A 21,186-nucleotide genomic window follows, 5' to 3' on the forward strand; every position below is an offset into this window, starting at 1 on the left:
GCTAAAATCTGACCCAAAAGGGGAGCATTTACTCTTGCTTAGTTTATACTGATCTTTAAAAGAGAAAAGCCTTAGGAAACAGCAACTGCCAACTGGACAGATGGCATCATTTCTTTTTCTATCTTTTAAAAATGGGTTTCATCATGGGCAGCCACACATGCAAAACTTCCTCCCCATTCTTATCCCAAGGGGTGTGTGAGCAGATTCAACTGTGCTGGGTCCAAACATTTATTTCCAGTACTAAGGAGAATATATAAGCAACTGTGTTTTTATCTGTGCTAAAACATACAAATATAATAAATATAATTTATGGTTTCTGCCCCTAAAGTATAATGAACAACAAATTGTAGTTGGAACATAAGGTTTGTATGTGTGTATTTAATTTGCAAATTACTGTAATAAAAGAAATACAATCAGAGTTTAAGTTTGTCAGACTGGTTCAGTTGACTAGCTTGAAAAGTTTAAACTCTTCTTCTAAAACTTGTGTAAGAGGAATATCGAGGAATAAGTCCTACTTCTGAAAAACAACTTAAATACTAAGTGCGATGTGGTATCCTGGATTTGAGTCTGAAAAAGATAAAGGACGTTAGTGGAAAAACCAGTGGAATCTGAATACATTCTGGAGTTTAGTTACCAACAGTATGCCAATGTTGATTTCTTAGTTGTAACAAGTGTACATGGTAATATAAGGTGTTAGCATCAGGGGAAACTGAGTGAAGGGTATATGGGAGCCCTCTGTTCTATCTTTGCAACTGTCATGTAAATCTGAAATTATTCCAAAATTAAAATTTATTAAAGAAAAAAAACCCTAAAAAATCAGTGGGGAAATTTAGCTGATACCTTTACCCCCAACGCTTCTTTTTTCTTTTTTGGCCACACCGTGCAGGAACTTAGTTCCCCAGACCACCCATCAAACCCGTGCCCCCTGCATTGGGAGCGCAGAGTCTTAACTACTGGATCTCCAGGGAAGCTCCCCCCACCTTTTTTAAGATTAGGAATGTAGTGCTGAATTTAAAAACCGGAACACATTAACAAATAAATAAGCCCAGGACATAATTTCCAGCTGCATTCTTGGTACCTCAGTGCTGACGGCCACATTAGGTCCTTGCTACAGTAGGTGCTCAAAAAATCGGAGCTGCATTGTCTCCTGCCTCCTACCTGTAGGCAGCATCTGGGGACAACGGAGAGTGACAATGTCTTCATGGTCCAAGGGCAAGATTGCTCTCGTACACAATACTCAGCCTGAGGACTGGGCAGGACAAACTCCTCACACGTCCTCCCCTCTCTGGGCTTCTGACTGGCCTGCTCAGCCTCCAGCAAGCTCACCCTCCCACCTCATTTCTCTCCTACAGCCTCTCCTCTCAGCCCAGCTCCTTCTCTCTGGCAGATGTTTTGTGACTCATTCACCATAGTTCATTTGGCTGAAGTCAATGTCTACTGAACACCCCACATGCAAGTCATTCCATGCAAATTCCACATTTTCCTCTTCCCTCACCTCCATCATCTCCTCCGTGTTTTCCCTCTTCTGTCTCACATGAAGAGATGTCTCTCCTCCAGTCCCAGGCCAGTCCCTCCCTCTGATTTTGCTTTGAACCCCTCTCTCCTTAGGAAACTTGTCTGACACTTAGTAAACACTCAGAAGGTGGAAGCCTGTTAATTCCCCCCCTTGACTATGTCTTTCGTTTGCCTCTACTGGCTGTTTCCTTTGAGCTTCAAACATTCTACAGATTCTCCAGTCCTTAAAAGCTCACCCTTGGTCCTGGGCACCTGGCATGAGTCCTGGGCACCTCCCTCCATGCATTCAGGTTGCCTCAAGGGCGGCTCCTGAGTCCCCAGGGTCTCCTTCCCTCCACCTGCCATGTTCTCTTCATTCCTCTGTCGCTGGCCAAACTCCTCGTAGAAAGGGACCTCTTAATTGGCAAATTTAAGAAATACCTTTCAGTCATTTTCTTGCTTGACTTTGACCTGAAGTTTGAAATTCATTTTATTTTTTATTTATTTATTGTTGGCTGCGTTGGGTCTTCGTTGCTGTGCACAGGCTTCCTCTAGTTGCGGCGAGCAGGGGCTACTCTTCGTCACGGTTTGCGGTCTTCTCATTGCGGTGGCTTCTACTGTGGCAGAGCACGGGCTCTAGGCACGTGGGCTTCAGTAGTTGCGGCACGTGGGCTCAGTAGTTGCGGCTCGCAGGCTCTAGAGCGCAGGCTCAGCAGTTGGGGCGCACGGGCTTAGTTGCTCCGTGGCACGTGGGATATTCCTGGATCAGGGCTTGAACCCGTGTGCCCTGCATTGGCAGGCGGCTTCTTTAACCAATGCACCACCAGGGAAGACTCCGGTCCTTTCTTCTTGAAACACACCCTTTTCCCAGGCTTCCAGAAAAATGTGTTTTTTCTCAGTTCTCCAGTCAATTTCTCAATCTCCTTTGCTAGTTCCGTCTTGTTTCCAACAATGGAAACAAACCAGCCCAACCTGAGCAAAGCAAATGAGAATTCATTGGAAAGACATGGGGAAGGGAGGTGCTTACTAAACAGGGGGGCAAAACCGGAGGACCAGTTGTGGGAACCAGCCAGAATAAGGATACACCAATGGCCCCCCAAAAGCAAGAAGCTGGAAGCACAGTGACTCTCAGAGCCAGGGACACTTGTCAGGAGGCCACCACTGCTGCCATCATTGCCCCTGGTCACGCAGCTAGACCTGCAATAAGTGCCTCTGATAGTTTTCTTCATCCTAGGGTCACTTGCTCCAGAATCAAGTTTCCCAGGAAAAGCTTACAACTGACCCAACTTTCTCCTGTTGATTCATGGGGCCACAAAGGAATCACCCTCCCACCAATTCTTCCCTAAAAGGGGAAGAGGTAATTCCTTAAAAAGAAAAAGAGGCATGAATGCTAACTAGCCATGTAAAACACCGGCACCTATCCTCAGCACAAACGTTGTACATTTTATTTTGAGTATTCTATATTAATTGTTCCACCATGACTGTTGATTTTAGGTGATGTAGACTGGTTTTGTTTTGTTTTTTTTCTCATTCAACTTTGTTTTAATGAGTCTCAAAATCCTCTGACAGATTTTTGGTCCAGTTGCTTCCATTAAAAAGTTCTGATTTTAAGAACTAATAATTTAAAATTGCCACAGACACACACACACACACACACACACACACACACGGTCCACAAAACGTTCTCCCTTCTGTCTGAAAGTTTTACGATGCATTGTTATCATCAACCAGGCTCATACTATTAAACTTAAATGGCCCACTGAGACAGTTCTGAGACCGTTCTTCCACCACTGATTAAGACTGGGGTGGCAGGTATTGGGGATAACACTCATTTAACCTTCTGCACTTCTGGGCAGACCTGGTAACCTTGCCATCTTACAATGCACAGGTTAGCCCCATAACAAAGAATCATCTGGCCCCTTGTCTAGGAACTGCCTTAGAAGCTTGACAAACAGGGATGGTATGACTATATTATTGATGGGCCTCATGAAAAGCATTTTAGGGCCTTACTAATTGTCTCCTTTTTTTAATCATTTTTCCTTTGTCCCCAAGCAATCTCAGGGGCAATGTGAGGAGTGGGTCAAAGGGTACAATATTAGTGTTGTATTAGTCCAATTTTTCAAAACTCATTTAAGAATGTCAGAAAGTACACCAGAATTAATATTAAAATACAAGCCAATGATATTAACATTCAGAGTGATCATACGTTTAAATTTTACCAGATTTCAGTATTAAAAACTACAGTAAAGTTGCCATTTTTCTCCACTCCTCTCGAAAAGTCCTACAAAAGCACAAGGGGAATGAGAAGCAGAACCACAAACAACACCATCAATGAAACTAGGAGATATCTGCAACTCCTCAAATAAAAGGAGAAGAAAGGGCTACCAAAAGCAGTGAGGAACCAACACGGATAGATGCCAATTAGAAGAGGATGCTCATGGACGCAGATCTTAGGAAATGCCAGCAGAGGGCGCTTCTCCAAGGGGAGGGTCGCACCCTGACAGGCAAAACAATAATCCCTTGTTTGCAGTAAGACTGGGATGTGCGGACAGCGTCCCGTCCTCACAGGGACAGACACGTGTTCTGGGTATGGATTTGTCTTCTTTGCCTGCAAGGCTTCTGCTAGCACGACCATTCCTGGACTTAGACACTGCCAGAATGCGCAGGTCCAGGAACCAAGGAGAGGAGGTAGGGGTGGCTTCTCCCACTATGACACCTAATAATTCCCTGGAAGAATCTTTTTGCTTTCCTTGACAGTGATCTGAGACTCAGTGGGTCTAGAGGTTCTAGTGCCCAGTGGAGAGATCTTTAGGCCAGGAAATACTATCATGGCCCCATTCAATTGGATCTGAGGCTGCCCCCTGGCCATCTGGGACTCCTCAGGCTGCTGAATCAATAGGCAGAGAAGGGGGGCAGTCACTGTTATGAGCTGAATGTTTATGTTACCCCCAAATCGATGGGTAGAAGCCACAGTGTGATGGTATCAGGAGGTGAGGCTTTTAGATGAGGTCAGGAGGGTGGAGCCCCAGGATGGGATTAGTGTCCCTATAAAACGAAGAAGGGTCCAGAGCCCTTTCTATGTCTCTGTCTCTCTCTGTCTCTCTGTTGCACTCTGTCCGTCTGTCTGTCTGTCTCTCTCTGACGTGTGAGGAGACAGCAAGAAGGCAGCCATCTGGGAGCCAGGAAGAGAGCTCTCACCAGAGCCCAACCATACTGATACCCTGATCTCAGCCTTCCAGCCCCAGAACTATGAGAAATGAATGTTTGTGGTTTAAGCCGTGCAGGCTGTGGTACTTTGTTATAGCAGCCCCAGGTATGACAGTCCCTGAACTAAGCCTTGGTGAACGATGTGATTACCAACAGGAAAACAGTCCGCTACTTAGTGGAGGAAAGAGGAAATGTCTGGAATCCAAGGATTCACTGGGGGGCACATCTTAGTGTGCCCTTGTCCCAAAGACCCAGTTAATGGGAAAGTACAGCAATCCAATAAAGACAGGACCACCAAGAACTCAGGTCCTACAGGAGAAAAGTTTTGAGTCTCCTTACCAGGCATAGACCCCTGCCCAGCTGAGGGTAGGAGGAACAGGGAATAAATGATGGAAGAAGGCAGTTAAGATGATCAACTTAGACCTCATGGCCATTTGCAGAGGAACCTTCTAACAGCTACATTTATGTGAATTGGATCTTTTCCCTTCTCTTTAATTTCTACCTTATATAAATAGCACTGGTAGTAGCTAATAGTTTTGGAATCCATTAATTACTAGCTGTATAACCTTGGGCAAGTTACTTAACCTTTCTCTTATCCCTAAACTGGGATAATAAAAGTATAAGCTCATATGTTTATACAAAGATTTAATACTTGGAACGGTGCTCAGTAGATGGCAGCTACTATTATTGTTATTAACAATAGATTTTCCTTTACATTTCAATGTAAGATTAGACAAGGCAGTTCCCAAGTTAAGAAGGGAAAGATTTCCCAATTTTATTATTCATTTCAGAGATGATTTATTGAACTACAATTGCATATTTATATGGAATGTTCCAAAATTTGTAATTATAATTTTTAAACCCCTCAACATTAATTTATAAGATATCTTTTTACCATAGTTGACACAATCATAGTAGGAAAAACATCCAGGAGAATGGTAGAGACCCCAAGTTCAGCATAATGATTACCTCTGGGAAGGAAAAGAAATTGGATGAGGGGGGAGCCTAAGGGGCCTTCAACTGTGTATTAGTTATTTATTGCCACAAAACGAATTACCCCAAAATTTAGCAGCTTACAACAATGAACATTATTACTCACACTTTCTCTGGGCCAGGAATCTGGGAGAGGTTTACCGGGTGGTTCAGGTGTCTCAGGGGGAGGTTTCAGTCAAGCTCTGCACTGGGGCTGCAGTCTTATCTGGAGGCTCAACTGGGAGAGGATCTGCCTTCAGGCTCACTTACTAGCTGTTGGCAGACCTCAGCTTCTCACTGACTGTTGGATGAAGACTTCAGTTGCTTCCTTGCTGTGGGCCTCTCACAGACTGCCTCAGTGTTCTCCCAACACGGCAGCTGGCTTCCCCCAGAGGAAATGGTCTAAAAGAAAGAGGTGAGAGTTCAGTCTTTTCGTAACCTAGTCTTGGAAGTGTATATTATCACTTTTTCCATATGCTATTGGTCACTCTGACCAGTCCTGCTGCAACTACAGGGGACTTGTAGTGGGAAGGAACTACACGAGGTGTGAATACCAGGAAGTAGGGATCACCGGGGACCAGTCATCCTGGAGACTGGCTACTACTAACTATATCTGTAATATTTTAACATTAAAAAAACATGAAGCAAATATGGAAAAAATTATTAAGGGTTGATAAAACTGGGAAACTGGGTCATACTTATGCAGGTATTCATTATATTATTTTCAATAGCTTTCTCTTTTTTCTTTATTATTTTTTGGCCACTCTTTGTGGCTTGTGGGATCTTAGTTCCTCGACCAGGGGTTGAACCCGGGCCCACAGCAGTGAAAGTGCTGAGTCCTAACCACTGGACCACCAGGGAAGTCCCTCAATAGCTTTCTGAATGTTATTTTCCCCTTAAAAATGCTCAGAGGAAGACAAAGCTCAAATAATGATGACAAAGATTCCCGAAGACAATTTCAAGAAACAGACATTTTCACAAAAGCATAAGAAATGGTCCTTGTGAATCAGGAAATTATAAGCAGGGAGTAGACTCAGATGAAAGAACAATAGGATGAACAACAAAAAAGAACTAACTAATAATAATTTCTTAGGATTAAATTCCTTATTGGAAGGAGCCAAATGCATAGTTGATGCTACTGAAAATGAAATCAGGATGAAAAGGAAAAAGATAAATTGATAAAAATGATGAGCGAGAAGATAAAATACGTGGAAGACACAATCAAAAGATCAGTATTGGGCTTCCCTGGTGGCGCAGTGGTTGAGAGTCCGCCTGCTGATGTAGGGGACATGGGTTCGTGCCCCGGCCCGGGGAAGACCCCACATGTTGTGGAGCGGCTGGGCCCGTGAGCCATGGCTGCTGGGCCTGCGCGTCCGGAGCCTGTGCTCCGCAACGGAAGAGGCCACAGCAGTGAGAGGCCCGCGTACCGGAAAAAAAAAAAAAAAGATTGATGGATTTTACTATACAAAATTTTAAATTTATATGGCCAAAAAAATCACTAAAAAGCTTAAAATCAAATGAAATTCTGTGAAGAAATATTTCCAATATATATAATGGACAAAGGGTTAAAATTCTAAAGCTATAAATAGCTCTTAAAATCATAAAGGAAAATCTGATCATTCATAATAAATAGACAAAGAATATGAACAGGTTATTAACAAAAGAAATCCAAATGGCTAATAAATCTATGAAAAAATGTACAATGTCACCAGCAATCAAAGAAATGTAAATTTTTAGAAAAGAGAAATCTTAAAAAAAAAAAACAACTCTTCAGAACAGAAAGAATATCAAATAATGATGCTTTGATATTCCAATGTGGAGAAATACTCATTATTACACACCTACACTGATTGATGGTCAGTGTAAACTGATACATATCTGGGGAACAATTCAGCAATACATAGTAAAAAGATTGAAATTATCATATCTTTTGACTCAGCAATGTAATAGTCTAGGAATTCAGTCATTAAAAATCATCATGGAAGCCTATATTTATTGAAATGAAAAGACGTTACCATATCATTAAAAAATTTAAAACCATGTCATATACAAAATATGTATATACCATGTTCCCTTTTTTATATAAAGAAGTTATATAACACATTTACATGTACATCTATGTATAGGAGAAAAGTCTGGAAAGTTTCTGAGCTTTATTTTTTTTTTGGCCGCAACGCACTGCTTGCCGGATTTTTTTTTCCCGATCAGGGATTGAACCAGGACCTCAGTAGTGAAAGTGAGGAGTCCTAACCACTGGACTGCCACGGAATTCCCAAAAGTCTGGAAATTGATCCATCAAAATATTTATAGTAGTTTTTTTTAGACAATAGGACTATAGTTGATTTTTTTCTTTTTTCTTAACTGTAATATCTAATTATTCTGCTATGAATATGCATTACTCATATACATTTTAAAAGCTTTTATAGATGGATGGAAGACATCACAAAAAAATAACCAATAGATTCAACCATATAAACAGTAACATTTCTTTTTTTTTTAAGAACAATTTGTTCTTTTTTAAAATGTTTAAACATTTTAAAATTTATTTATGGCATGTGGGATCTTAATTCTCCGACCAGGGATTGAACTCTTGCCCTTTGCAGTGGAAGCGGGGAGCCCTAACCAGTGGACCACCAGGGAAGTCCCAACAGTAACATTTCTTATTTAAGATATCAAAAATTAATAGATCAGGGACTTCCCTGTTGGCACAGTGGTTAAAAATCCACCTGCCAATGCAGCGGACACGGGTTTGATCCCTGGTCTGGGGAGATTCCACAGGCCTCAGAGCAACTGAGCCCACGAGCCACAACTACTGAGCCTGCATGCCACAACTACTGAAGCCTGAGAGCCTAGAGCCTGTGCTCTGCAATGAGAAGTCCGTGCACCACAAGGAAGAGTAGCCCCTGCTCGAGGCAACTAGAGAAACCCATGAGCATCAATGAAGACCCAACGCAGCCAAAAATAAATTTTTTAAAAAATTTAGTAGATCAAACTATACAACACTTCAACACCACAGAACACCTCCCCCTCTGTATTCTTTCCAGTCACTACCCATCCCCAGGATAACCATAACCTGACTTTTAACTCCATAGATTAATTTTGTCTATTTGTGAATTTATAGAAATGAAATTACATAGTATATAGTCTTTTGTGTCGGACTTCTTTTACTTGATATCATGTTTATGAGATTCATCTTTACTTTGCTTTTGTAATTGTAGTTCATTTAATTTCATTGCTGTCTAGCAATGATTATGTTCACGATTTTGTCCCCAGGAGACATCGCAATGTCTGGAGACAGTTTAGATCGTCACAACTGGAGGTGGGGGGCGCTACTGGTATCCAGTAGATAAAACCAGAGATATCGGTTAACAATGCATGACAAAGAATTATCTTGCCCAAAATGTCAATAGTGCCGAAGTGGAGAAACCCTGCTCTAGAGTATTTCAGTATGTCTCAATACATTCATTCCTTTGTTTACGGCGACATGGAAGGTTTTACAACAGCAAAAATTGAAAACAGCCTAAAATGTTCACAAATGATGGTTTGTCTAAATGAGAACATATTATGGACTTATGAGATTTCATATCTACAAAGAGTTTGTTATAATATTTTAATTTTCATTGAATACAAAATTGTATACATGACAGGTGAAATGGGGAAGTGCCCTTGTCATGGTGTCATGTGAACAACACAGGATCCAAAATAGTGTTGGTCCTCTGATGGCATCTGTGTGAAAGGGTATCTAAGAAAGAGCCTGGAAGGAAAAACATGGGAACATTGCAGTGATTGTTGTTTTTTTCTTTTCCTTTACTTAATTAATTAAGGCTGCGTTGGGTCTTTGTTGCTGCAGGAGGGCTTTCTCTAGTTGCGGTGAGCGGGGGCTACTCTTCGTTGCAGTGCATGGGCTTCTAGGCACGCGGGCTTCAGTAGTTGTGGCACGTGGGCTCAGTAGTTGAGACCCGCGGGCTCTAGAGTGCAGGCTCAGTAGTTGTGGCGCATGGACTTAGTTGCTCCGCGCATGTGGGATCTTCCCAGACCAGGGATCGAACCCGTGTCCCCTGCATTGGCAGGAAGATTCTTTTTTTTTTTTTTTTGGCAGGAAGATTCTTAACCACTGTGCCACCATGGAAGTGATTGATGGAGGTAGTTCTTGTGTCTACTTTATTTATTTATTTATTTTTTGCGGTACACAGGCCATTCACTGTTCTGGCCTCTCGTGCTGCGGAGCACGGGCTCCGGACACACAGGCTCAGCGGCCATGGCTCACGGGCCCAGCCGCTCCGCGGCATGTGGGATCTTCCCGGACCGGGGCATGAACCCATATCCCCTGCATCGGCAGGCAGACTCTCAACCACTGCGCCACCAGGGAAACCCTGTCTACTTTATTTTTATTTTCCAAATTTTTCATTACAGTAACGTAGAGTGATAGGAAAACAAAATCAAGAATTAAAAAGCAGCTACTTAGGGAATTCCCTCGAGGTCCGGTGGTTAGAACTCGGTGCTTTCACTGCCAAGGGCCTGGGTTCGACCCCTGGTCGGGGAACTAAGATCCCACAAGACGAGTGGCATGGCCAATAAAATTTAAAAGTTAAATAAATAAAATTAAAAAATAAAAAGCAGCTGCTTACCATTGTCCATCTATAGGGCATCGAGGCTCTCAGCATCTTCCCCCATTGGGGCTCCTTCCCTAGTGTGCCGCCATGCTTCCCGTGCCTGGGTAGATTCACATGCTCTCTTGTACCCTGGTGCCGTTGCATGTGCTGTTGTCTCAGCCTGCAATGCCTGCCCTCCTTGGTCTATCTGGTGCGTCCCAGTCATTCTTCAAACCAGAGTTTATGTGATGTCTCCTGTAGCCTTTTAATATTGCACTTAACACTCTTAACGGAACGTTATTCCCCACAGCAGTCTGTCAGCCACTTGAGGGGAGGATTTATGTCCCAGTATTCCAGGACCTAGCCTGGTGCCTGTATGAGTAAACCTAGCAGCTATCTGTGAAAGCCTGAAGAATCTGGGGAGACCTCGGCCCCAATCAGGATGGTCCTGAACTCGAACTAGAACATGACCCTAATTTACCTAATGGGAACCAGAGCAACAGTATTGTACTCTTTTTGAAGAAAGATGATGACGACGGGTATTTCCAGCTTCTAAAACGCCTGGCACATGGTGTTTCCTTGTTTTTGTTTTTCCTTGGCTGTGCTGCGCAGCTTGTGGGATCTTAGTTCCCCAGCTAGGGATTGAACCTGGGCTCTGGCAGTGAAAGCACCAAGTCCTAACCACTGGACCGCCAGGGAATTCCCGGGGCACATAGTGTTTTGATACCAAGTGGTTCAATTCTGACAGTAACCATCCAGAGTTAGCGCAGGCCTCACTAGTTAAAGGGCAGATGACCCAGAACAAGACTGCCCTCATTTCAGACAGCTGGGTATAAATCTAGGGGTTCTCAAGATTCCTCTCAGGCTTGATAATTCTCTACAACAACTCACAAAACTCAGGAAAGTGCTCTACTTACGATCAAAGTTTTATTATAAAGGATACAAATCAGACTCAGCCAAATGACACAAAATGACACTCAGACAAAAGACACATAGGGCAAGATCTGGGAGGGTCCCAGATGCTTCAAGGTTTTCTCTCCATGGATCACAGTGCATCACCCTTCTAGCACATCAATGTGGTCACTGACCAGGAAGCTGTCAATGGGTTTCATTAAGCAGGCATGATGGATTAAATCATTGACCATCTGATTGAACCCAATCTCCAGCCTCTCTCCGCCCCCTGGAGGTCAGACAGGCTCAAAGTCCCAACCCTCTAATTACATGGTTGGTCTTTCTGATGACCAGCTCCCAGCCCTAAGCTATCAAGGGGCCCTCCAAGAGTCATTGCATTAGCATAAACTCAGGTGTGATCCAGGAAGCTCGTGAATCATTAAGACGCTTCCATCACTTGGGAGATTCCAAGAGTTAGAAGCTCCATGCCAGGAACCTGGCACAAATCCTTTACTATACAACACACAGTAGATGCTCAACAATTATTTGCAAAGCAGAAAGATACACTCAAAATGCCAGAAATTGGCAGGGGAGAGGAAGGCAATTAGGCTCTTAGGTTCTTCCACCTGACATGTGGAAGATAGGCATGTAAAGGTGGACATATTAGGTTATGAGAAACAAATACCTTTAAACATTCCAATTGTAGGACGAACTCCCTGTGCTCTGGCTTATATTACCAAGCACTCTGATGGTAATTTGGCTTCCCAGGTGACTTGTTTTTAGAAAGAGAACGCTAGCCAGGCTGACACGAGCCTGCAGGTGTGCCTGAGTCGATTTCTTGTTGTAAATTAATAAAGTGGCATTCTGACTTACATAGTTCAGTCTCTTCGAGCTCTCTGTGCTTTCCACCATGAATATGGCTTCTGCTCCTGCAAGCCATGTGCTGCCCAAGACGCAGCCTTGGACCCTGGCAAGTTCTTCCAGGCTGGTGCCACCCTGGGAGCCTCTAGGAGCCTTCCTGTCAGCTCTCTGCCTCTACATTTCAGGGTGTGGGCTTCAGGGCATTCACAACATTCCTGCAACAGAAGAGTTTTGGGAACACCCCAAACTGGATCTGGGTGACTTGAATATTATCTCAGGCAGCTATGTCTGAGATCCGGTTGTAACTGAGAAAGCTTAAGCCTAGTTAATTTTATTCCACTTGACTTAAAGAGTATGTGAAAGAAGGGGATCTAAGGACATCTATAAATTATAAATCCCAAAGCACGAATTTCACAGTGTTTTTTGGTCTTGGCCAGAATCTGGAGACACTGACTCTGGTGTACCCAAGCCTTGCAGTGACTGAAGAGATATACTCTTTTGGAGGAAACAGAGAATTTGCTCCTCTAAAACTCAAATGAGGGAAAATTAGCCCACCTTCAACTGCAATTTGATTTAGTGCTCAACAGGCAATCTCCTGATTAATAATTAGACCTCTGAATCACCTTTGCTATAGCCTATTACAAATTAATAAGTGACATTCTGGTTTATACATCTTCTTTTTATGAGTTTGGTTAACGTGAGTTGGTCCCACAAATCTAATCCATTGACAAAACTGAGTTTCAAGCTGAGGAAAGTTGAGAACCAGACTACAGACATAGTGACCCCCTCCAACATATTGTCAGCCTGTGACTAGACAGCCAACTCCTCCCTAGAACACATTTATCTCACCACATCCCTCAAACCAACACACACTGAATTCAGGAACCTGTTCTACAGTATCCCCGAGTCACGTTCTCTTTGGATACCCCCAATGGCCAGGACCTCATTGTCACAACACCTCAAAGCAGCCTGCTTTCTTGGAGATCTCAGTTGTTAGAATATTGTTTCTTAAACTGAAATTAAATCTGTCACTTCATAACTTCTACTTACTGGTTCTTTCCCAAAATATAACAAATGTTTTTCTGTGCCTAGGCTGCCTATTCTCAGTTCCTCCAAAAGAACTTGACCATGATGGATTCCAGCCTTCTCACCACCCAGTTGTTTTCCTTCTAGCTTTCCAGTGTCTTTCTTGAAAACATGAACCCCCCCCGCCCCAAAACTGATCGGTCCACTAGCACTATTATCTTTGAGACATAAGACATTAGTGCAGCAAAAGTTTGTTCTTTCTTTTAGCAGTTGCATCTCACTGTTGGCTCATGTGCTTCAGATAAAAATGCCTTCATCTCAATGCATTTCCCCTTCCTTCTGGATTTGAAGCTGTTGAAATGAGATACATGTCGGTAAGGCTGTGGGTTTACTATGGTGAGCTTATTTCCCCCTTTGGTGAATGCTGTTTCTGTTCAGTCTGAGGGACAGTGTCCTTAGCTCAGGACAAATATACAGAGCCATTTCAAGAATTCAGACCTAAGTAGTGAATGAGTTTTCCTTAGAAAGAAAAAAAAAAAATCCACCTTTCTTGAGGAAATGAGCCATCATTAGAGAGCTGGGAAGGATTTTTACTTTTTTATTCTCTAGCTCCTGGTGGGTAAAAAGGCACTCGCCTGGGCTTAATGAATCTAGCCAACCTGCTACCAATTTCAACTGGGGACAGGGGGAGGGAAAAGAAAAGCTATTTTACTGAGGCTTTTTTCCTTTCTGATTCTAGAATATAAATATTGTATATATAGTAAAACAGTGTAACCAGACCTAGGATGTAGTGACTTGGTTCCTCTCAGAATCCCTGAGACAATCTGGGATGAATTTTCTGTCATCTGGAATCTCCTCCTTTCCACAAGCCCAAACTGTCTTAAGCTCTAATTTGCCTATTTGTTGTTGACTTAATCTAGACAAATCTCCCTATCACTCACACTCCCCCACCCTGTCCCTCAGCCCCTCAACATCCTTCTCTCCACTGGCCACCCCACCCTCTCCTCCACCCAACCCCGGCCCGCAAACCCATACGGGTTTAAAGTGTAGGTTTTGATGCTTTCATTGCCCACAGATCGCAGGACAGACGTTCCCAGGGACAACTTTGAGAGGCCACGTGCTCATCCCCCTAAGGAGGTGGGAGAAATCCCTGCAGCTCGGTTTTGTTCCAATGGTCTGTTCAGTGAGTGATTCCCGTTTCCCCAAAGGCTGCCCCTCATTAGCATGAACGGGGGTGGGGGGGGTGGAGAAGGGGTGGGGGGAGAGAAAGAGCAAAAGCCCAGGCTCAGTTTTAGAGCCTGGGAACCGTGTCTACAAACATGACAGCTAGAGCTTTCTGGCTCCTCTGTTTGATCGTTGGATCATCTCCCGAAGCCCCAGTGGCGGAGAGAAAAGGTAAGATCGATGAAACGCTGAGCCCTGGGAGAGGGGCTGGGATCCGGGGGCGAGCTGGGGAGAGGGCGCGATGAAGGGCGGGACGAGAAAGGGGTCAGGGCTTGCCAGAGAGGAGATTCCAGGTCCGTGTTCCTGTTCGAAAGGAGCAAAATGTGTCCCCAAGATTGTGTGTGTCTTGGCAGCCTTTATCGGAATGAAGCCAGTTGTTCAGCTACTGAAATGATCTCGAGCGAGCCGGGCAGGCTGGAGAAACTTTGCATGTTAAGTAGTTGCTCCATCACAGAGGAGGGAAAGTGTCAAAAGGGGTCGTGGCGCGCCTTTCGGGAGCCGTGCGGGCCGGGCTCGCGGGACGCGGCGGGCGGCGGGCGCCCGGAGGAGCGCGGGGTCCGCCCAGCGCCCGGGTCCCCGTCCCGCCGGCGATCCGAGGAGCTGGGTGCGCCCCGCAGGGGCTGGGAGCGGAGGGAGCCGAAATCGGACCTTTCTCCCCTCTCCCTGCTGCCGCAACCAATGGCCTTGGGACACCTGAGTCTTTAAAACACACACACACACACACACACACAATTTCATGCCTGAGATGAAAATTACTGAGGGAATGAAGAAATAAGAGGTTCTCTGCGGGGAGGTGTTTTTGTCTGGCTTTTATTTGGATGTTCTGTTTGATTCACTATCTCTGGGAAAAATAGCTTCCGCACCTTACAGGGTAATTTACTTTGGGTTATTTTTCCACATGGAAATGGAATGACTTCAGTGGCATTTAACCCAAATATCAGACAATCTTTCCCATGACAACAGATGGTGATATCAATGGGGAAGCAGTTGTGAGGTCAACAGTTGACAGTCAGGAATTGGATATCCACCAGAACTTTATTCAGCTGTGTATGGGCAACCTTGAACATAATGAGCCAGAATCAACCTCTCTGCAAAAACATGAACTATAACCAGCTATTATTGCTGGGTGGAAGCTGATTTTAAAGGAGACTGTCAATTTGGCAAGATAAATCACTTTAAATGAAGTGTTGCAAGAACTGCAAATGGGCAGACCAAGCTCTTCGATGCCAGAGAGAAATGCTGAAAACCAGCCGTTAAAATAATAGAAAAAAAAAAAAAAAGGTGGGCTCTTGTGCCCGTCTGGAGGGCACTGGGACCCAGGCAAACGGGGAGGTGATATTGTGTAACTGGGCATGGAAACTGGCCCAGCTTCTAAGCTTGCTGAAGTTTGCTCACCAACCTGCCTGCATGGCTGGGGAAAATCACTAACAATTTCAAAAATTTGTTTTCATGCCGTTTGCCATTTAGGAGCTTTTCCTCCACCATGGGAAGGGGTGGGGGTCGGGCAGGGTAAGCGATGCGGGTGCTTTTACACTTAACAGGGGCCTCTGCGCCCAGCCACGCTTTAAACCTCCTTCTAAGCTGTGGTTTACTACTAAGTGGTGTCCAAGAAGCCAGATAAAAATCCACTCACAGATGCTCGACTCTGCACAGACCAAGATGACAGTGTAAACACGGATGGGAAAACCAAATAGTTCTGTTGTCAGGGGCGCTTAAACAATTAGGAGAACCTGTAATAGGAGACCTTTCCCCCAGGGGTTTGCTCTTGGTACTTTCTCAACAAACTGTACATAGCAAAAAGGCGGATGTTTACATATATATTAAAGAAAGGGCAAAAGAGTTTGTTATTCAACCAAAGTTGTCAGTTATCTTTAGTCCTAAAACAAATAGGTGGTTGTAATTTGAAAAGCTATTGATTTGCAAAGCTTCCTTAACAAAATGAAATGTTCCCATGCGGTGAGAAAAATATTCTTAGTTGCCCTCATTCTTAGAGGGCAAGACCCTCATCTCCGTCTTCTTGGGGCCTAGGAAACCTGTGCTCACCACAAGCCGGGGCGCCTTCCTCTTCCCCCTCCCGTTCTCTTTCCTTCACTTCCATGTCTGCTGCCCTCTCCACGTCGCCTCTCGCAGGTGTACGCTACGTTTACCTTGTCCCCCATCTCCTCTCCCCTCCCAGAGCCATTTCTTCTTCCCCCCTGTCGGCCTCTCCTCCCCTCCACAGCCTCATCTCTACCCGCCTTCCCTCCTCTCTCAGCCTCCCCGGCCTCCCCTCCCCTCCCCGTCTCTCGGCCTCCCTCCCCTCTCTTCTCTGCCTCTCCCATTCCCCCCACCCCCGTCCCCTTCCCTCCCCTCTCAGTCTCCCCTTTCCCCACCCCTCCCCTCTCCTCTCAGCCTCCCCGGCCTCTCCTACCCTGACGGCCTCCCCGGCCTCTCCTCTTCTCTCCCTACAGCCTCGCCGCCCCACAACCGGAAGCCCGACCCCGGCGGCGGCCCGAGTGCGGAGACGCCTGGGCCCCAGCCGCAGCCGGTCCCCGAGACTCCGCGGCGGCCGCGCGCAGCCGAGGCCGCTCCCCGCGCCTGGTCCGACCTGCGGCGCCGGAAGCCCCAGCCGGCCGCAGAGAACCGGGCCGGCTTCCGGGACGCCGCGCGCGCGCCCGCCGGCCCGCCGAGCCCGCGCCTCTCGCAGGCCGAGAACCGTGCGTCGCCGCGCCGCGTGCCCGCGCTGGAGGACGCCCCGCGGCGCGCGCGCGCCCGGGCCCTGCGCCTCCCGGCCGCGCGGCCTCCCACGCGCGCCGCCGAGGCCCCCGCCGGCCCCGCCCACCCCAACCGGCCGCGCGCCGCCGCACCGCCCCCGGGACCCGCGCCCGCGCCGCCGCCGCGCCTCAGCCCCCAGCGGAGGGAGGATGTGGAGCTCGGCGCCGAGCCCTGCGCGCGCGCCTGCAGGGTGGACTTGGACGAGCGCGAGTCCTACTGCGCCAGCGAGTTCGGTGAGCCCCGCCCGCAGCTCCTCCCGGGCCCGGGCGGCCGAGCCCAGACCGCGGGGCGAGCCTTTCCGAGCCGAGAGCGCCGGGCTGTGCATCGGGACCCCTAAACCAAACCCTAGAGAAACCCACCCACTCGGTCCTGCAGGCCCCAGAGCCGTGTGGACTATTTCGTGATTTGTTAGAAACGCACTGGGGAGAGAAAGAGGATGTGAGCGCTATGCATTTCTCCAAACTCTTTGTTTTTTTGAAAGCAGCAGTCAACGGAATCGTGCATGATGTGGACGTCCTCGGTACAGGGATCCGGCTGGTGACTCTGCTGGTGGACCGGGACGGGCTGTACAAGATGAACCGCCTGTACATCACTCCGGACGGGTTTTTCTTCCGAGTCCACATATTAGCCCTAGACTCCTCTAGTTGCAATAAGCCATGCCCAGAATTTAAACCTGGTATTAAAACTGATCTAAGTGATCATTTTATATATGTTCTTTATGTCACCATTGTAACTTTGACGTGCCACAGCCCGGTCTCTATCGGTTACCCCAGTACCTTTTTTTTGGGGGGGGGCTATTCTAAAATGAATAGAATTTAGAAGACAGGTATTATTTCGGCCACTCTGTGATTTAAATTCCATCAGCGCCTCCGGTTAAAGATGGGAACTGAGCGGATTGGCACAAAGCAAACACTCAATATTTGTTGACAGGTGGAGTGAATGACGAAACACCGTTGCCAGACAGGATGCCTAAGGGGCTTTTTAAATTGAGTTTAGAGACGTCTTTTGCTGGGCGTGTGTGTTTGGGGCGGGCGGGTAATGCCCACTCCCACGTTTTTCTAGAGATGTGCTCTGTAAAATCCTGCTGGCACTGTTGTGATTAGGACCTTTGTTTCTAGTGCTGGCTGTTTACAGGCTGAGTAATCTGATTATCTTATAAAGGTCACTAGGCTATTTCCACCTGCTGTCTGAGGTTTAAATGTCTGAGATTCAACATGTGCAGCAAGATAAGAGATTCAAGCTTAGGCATTTCTTAAAAGCCTTACATTTTCTTATTGTTACGTGGTATTTGAAAGATAACTATGAATTTATATTTTGGCTTTTTTTTTTTTTCAGGCAGCAGGTATATTGTGATGGGCCACATCTACCATAAGAGAAGGCAGCTACCTACAGCTCTGCTTCAGGTCCTGAGAGGGCGCCTCCGACCAGGAGATGGACTTCTCAGGAGCAGCAGCAGCTATGTGAAAAGATTTAACCGGAAAAGGGATGGGCAAGTGCAAGGGGCAATTCACACCCAGTGCATTTGAAACATACCAGCCTGGCATTTCTGGATCATAAGAGACTTGGAATTCAGCAGCAAGACAGGAAAGGCCTATCATTAAGTAATCGGATTTTCCTTTAGAACAGGGCACACAGCTCCTTTAGGAACTAGTTGCAAAGTGCCAACTCTCATCTTCAAGTTGTCACTTTTTTACAAAATGCTTCTTAAATGGTATGCTTCTGAGCTCTGTGGTGGTTATTCAACTGGTGTGCCAGTTACTCACACAAGCTCAGATAACTGACCTGTCCAGATAACAGATCACTGCTTCATGTTGATTATTTTTAATTATTTTAATTTAAATACATTCTTCAGTAGAAATAGTTCACAAAAACATTTCCTTGATTTTAAATATACAATTTTGAATAGTTTATATCATGTATCAAACCAAATTTTATACTAAAACCATCACATTTTAAATTCTGTACATAACAGTAAGTGCACTAGTCAGACGTATGAAATGTCATTTAGATCACATTTAGATCAAACACTAAAGTCAGAGCCCGAGACAAGTATTAAAGTTTTACATTTAGAGTACTGAAGGGCTTATTCAAGCAAACAAATGTTTGTTCAAACAAGTGTTCCTGATGTACCAAAATATAGTTTATTTTCATGCCTCCCTGCTTCTAAAATCCTATGTTTTGTGCCATACTGGCAGCTATCCCAATACCAAACATATTCTGGGTGTATCTGATGTCATTTTTCTATTAAGACCAAGTATCATGTTTGTGTTTGTAAAGCAGTAAATCTTTCTGTGAAATCAGATCTTGGATGCATCTGGTTTTTTCAGCCTCACTGAGCCCCAAAAGGTTTGGGAAAAAGCATTTCTCAAACTTACTCCAAAAACCCTGGAACCAATATTTAATGACGGTTTGCAAGCACGTGAATTTTAAACGTTTTCCAGTTGGCTTGAAAAAGATTTAATCATGAACTGAATTTATTATTGATTTTATACCTCAGCCCACAAAGACATTAACAATTTTTTTTCAGAAGACCAAGCTGTGCTTTAATTTGAAACGCTGTGAATAGAGACACTGATAATCCATGGTTGAAGATTACTGCGCAGAACTCCACTGAAGAGACAAAAACAGTCTCTTTGGTCTCAGATGAGATTCACTCTGGAGCTCAGGATGTGTCTTAGTCTGTAATGGCACAGAGTCTTTAAAGGCCTCACAGAAGCACTATATACACACAGGATGTCAGGACAGCACAGAGAGACTGTAAGACATAACAACTGATTGTGACGGGAGATACTGTTACCTTATTTGTCCCAAACAGGGGGCGAAGAGGTAAAATAAAAGTTGAGAGGTTCTGACTATGCCGTGGTAAAGCACTAACTGAGGGATTTTTTAGAGTATTTGCCAAGAATGAGTTGTGCCCAAGCTTATTAAAAATTATCTTAGAATTGCTTCTTGGGAATCCACTGCATTACTACACAAACCACTGGCAGTAGATTAGAGTATGCAGTGAATGAAGAGCTTCTGTGTTAGTTTTCTTTAGGATAAAAATTAACGAAGACAGAAGTAGCACCGGTCACAAAAACCAAAGCCGAATTTTTAAAAGTCAAATGGCTAAGTGGTGATCCTGAGTAACATGGTGGGGAAAATTACAAAACGGCCAAATAGATAAATTATTAGTTGGATGGTCAGATGTTAGAGCATAAAGAGAAGTGTTATAAATAGCTCTGGTTTAAAAGATAGAAAAAAAATCACTTTGATATAAGCCTGAGGGTTAGGGTTTGATTAGATTGCTTTGATAATACTGAGTTTCTGAGATGTTTTGGAATCACACAAAAAGTGCCAAAACTGTGATCTGTGTGATACTTGGAGGTCACACGGTATGTACACTTTGGCAAACACAAGCAGGCCAGTTTCTTAGAAACGTTGTTAAACTTCAGGCCATCATTCAAGACCAGCTTTGCAATGAAAGATGAGCGAGGCTCGGGGACTTCCCTGGCGGTCCAGTGGTTAAGACTCCGTGAACTCCCACTGCAGGGGGTTCCGGTTCAGTCCCTGGTCGGGGAACTAAGATCCTGCATTCCAAGAGGCACCGCCAAAAAAAAAAAAAAAAAAAAAGTGTTTGAGGCTCAAATGAGGTAGAACAGTGGTGCATATGGGGATATATGCATGGGAGGCGGTGCACAACAGACTGGGAATTCCAGGTTAGGCAAAAAAGTTTAAGGAGAATCTTCTCAATATTCAGTCAGTACCTTCCGTACAATCTTTTAATTTTATGGAAAATTTTAATTCCCAAATTCACTGTAGTTCCGAATCCTTTTCTCCTGTTGATAGACTTTCCTTAGCACATGGTTTGTGTTCCAAAGGCTAAAGGATCACGGGCACAATAAAATACCCTGTTGCCTTCAAGAGGAGCTCAACACATCCCTCCTTCCATCAAGCTGTTGGAACTCAAGCAGAAAAAAGTGTTTTTCTTTTGGTAGGGAAAGGTCTATAAAACATACATTTTTTTTTTTTGTACTAGCTTTTAACTGTCTTTGAGAGGTATCACTTAGCACTGTTTATGTTTCTCTTAAAATCATTTTTAAGGTTGATCAAACACAGGTATATGCAAACACCTAAAAACTGACCCACTACCTACAATGAGTAACTTCAATTTTGGGTACAGGAC

At 44.9% G+C, this 21,186-nt stretch overlaps 1 protein-coding gene across 1 annotated transcript; it reads left to right on the top strand.

The window, feature by feature from the left end:
- The first annotated feature begins 17,096 nt into the window (after positions 1–17,096).
- C20H17orf58 (chromosome 20 C17orf58 homolog) lies at positions 17,097–19,321 on the top strand. The gene is made up of 3 exons (XM_032615057.1): positions 17,097–17,254; positions 17,506–17,697; positions 18,357–19,321. Exons 2-3 carry the CDS (start codon positions 17,595–17,597, stop codon positions 18,545–18,547), a joined length of 294 nt encoding a protein of 97 aa, XP_032470948.1. The 5' UTR covers positions 17,097–17,254; positions 17,506–17,594; the 3' UTR covers positions 18,548–19,321.
- The last annotated feature ends 1,865 nt before the right edge of the window (positions 19,322–21,186 follow it).

This window comes from Phocoena sinus, chromosome 20, assembly GCF_008692025.1.
Source record: "Phocoena sinus isolate mPhoSin1 chromosome 20, mPhoSin1.pri, whole genome shotgun sequence".
Taxonomy (NCBI): Eukaryota; Metazoa; Chordata; class Mammalia; order Artiodactyla; family Phocoenidae; genus Phocoena; species Phocoena sinus.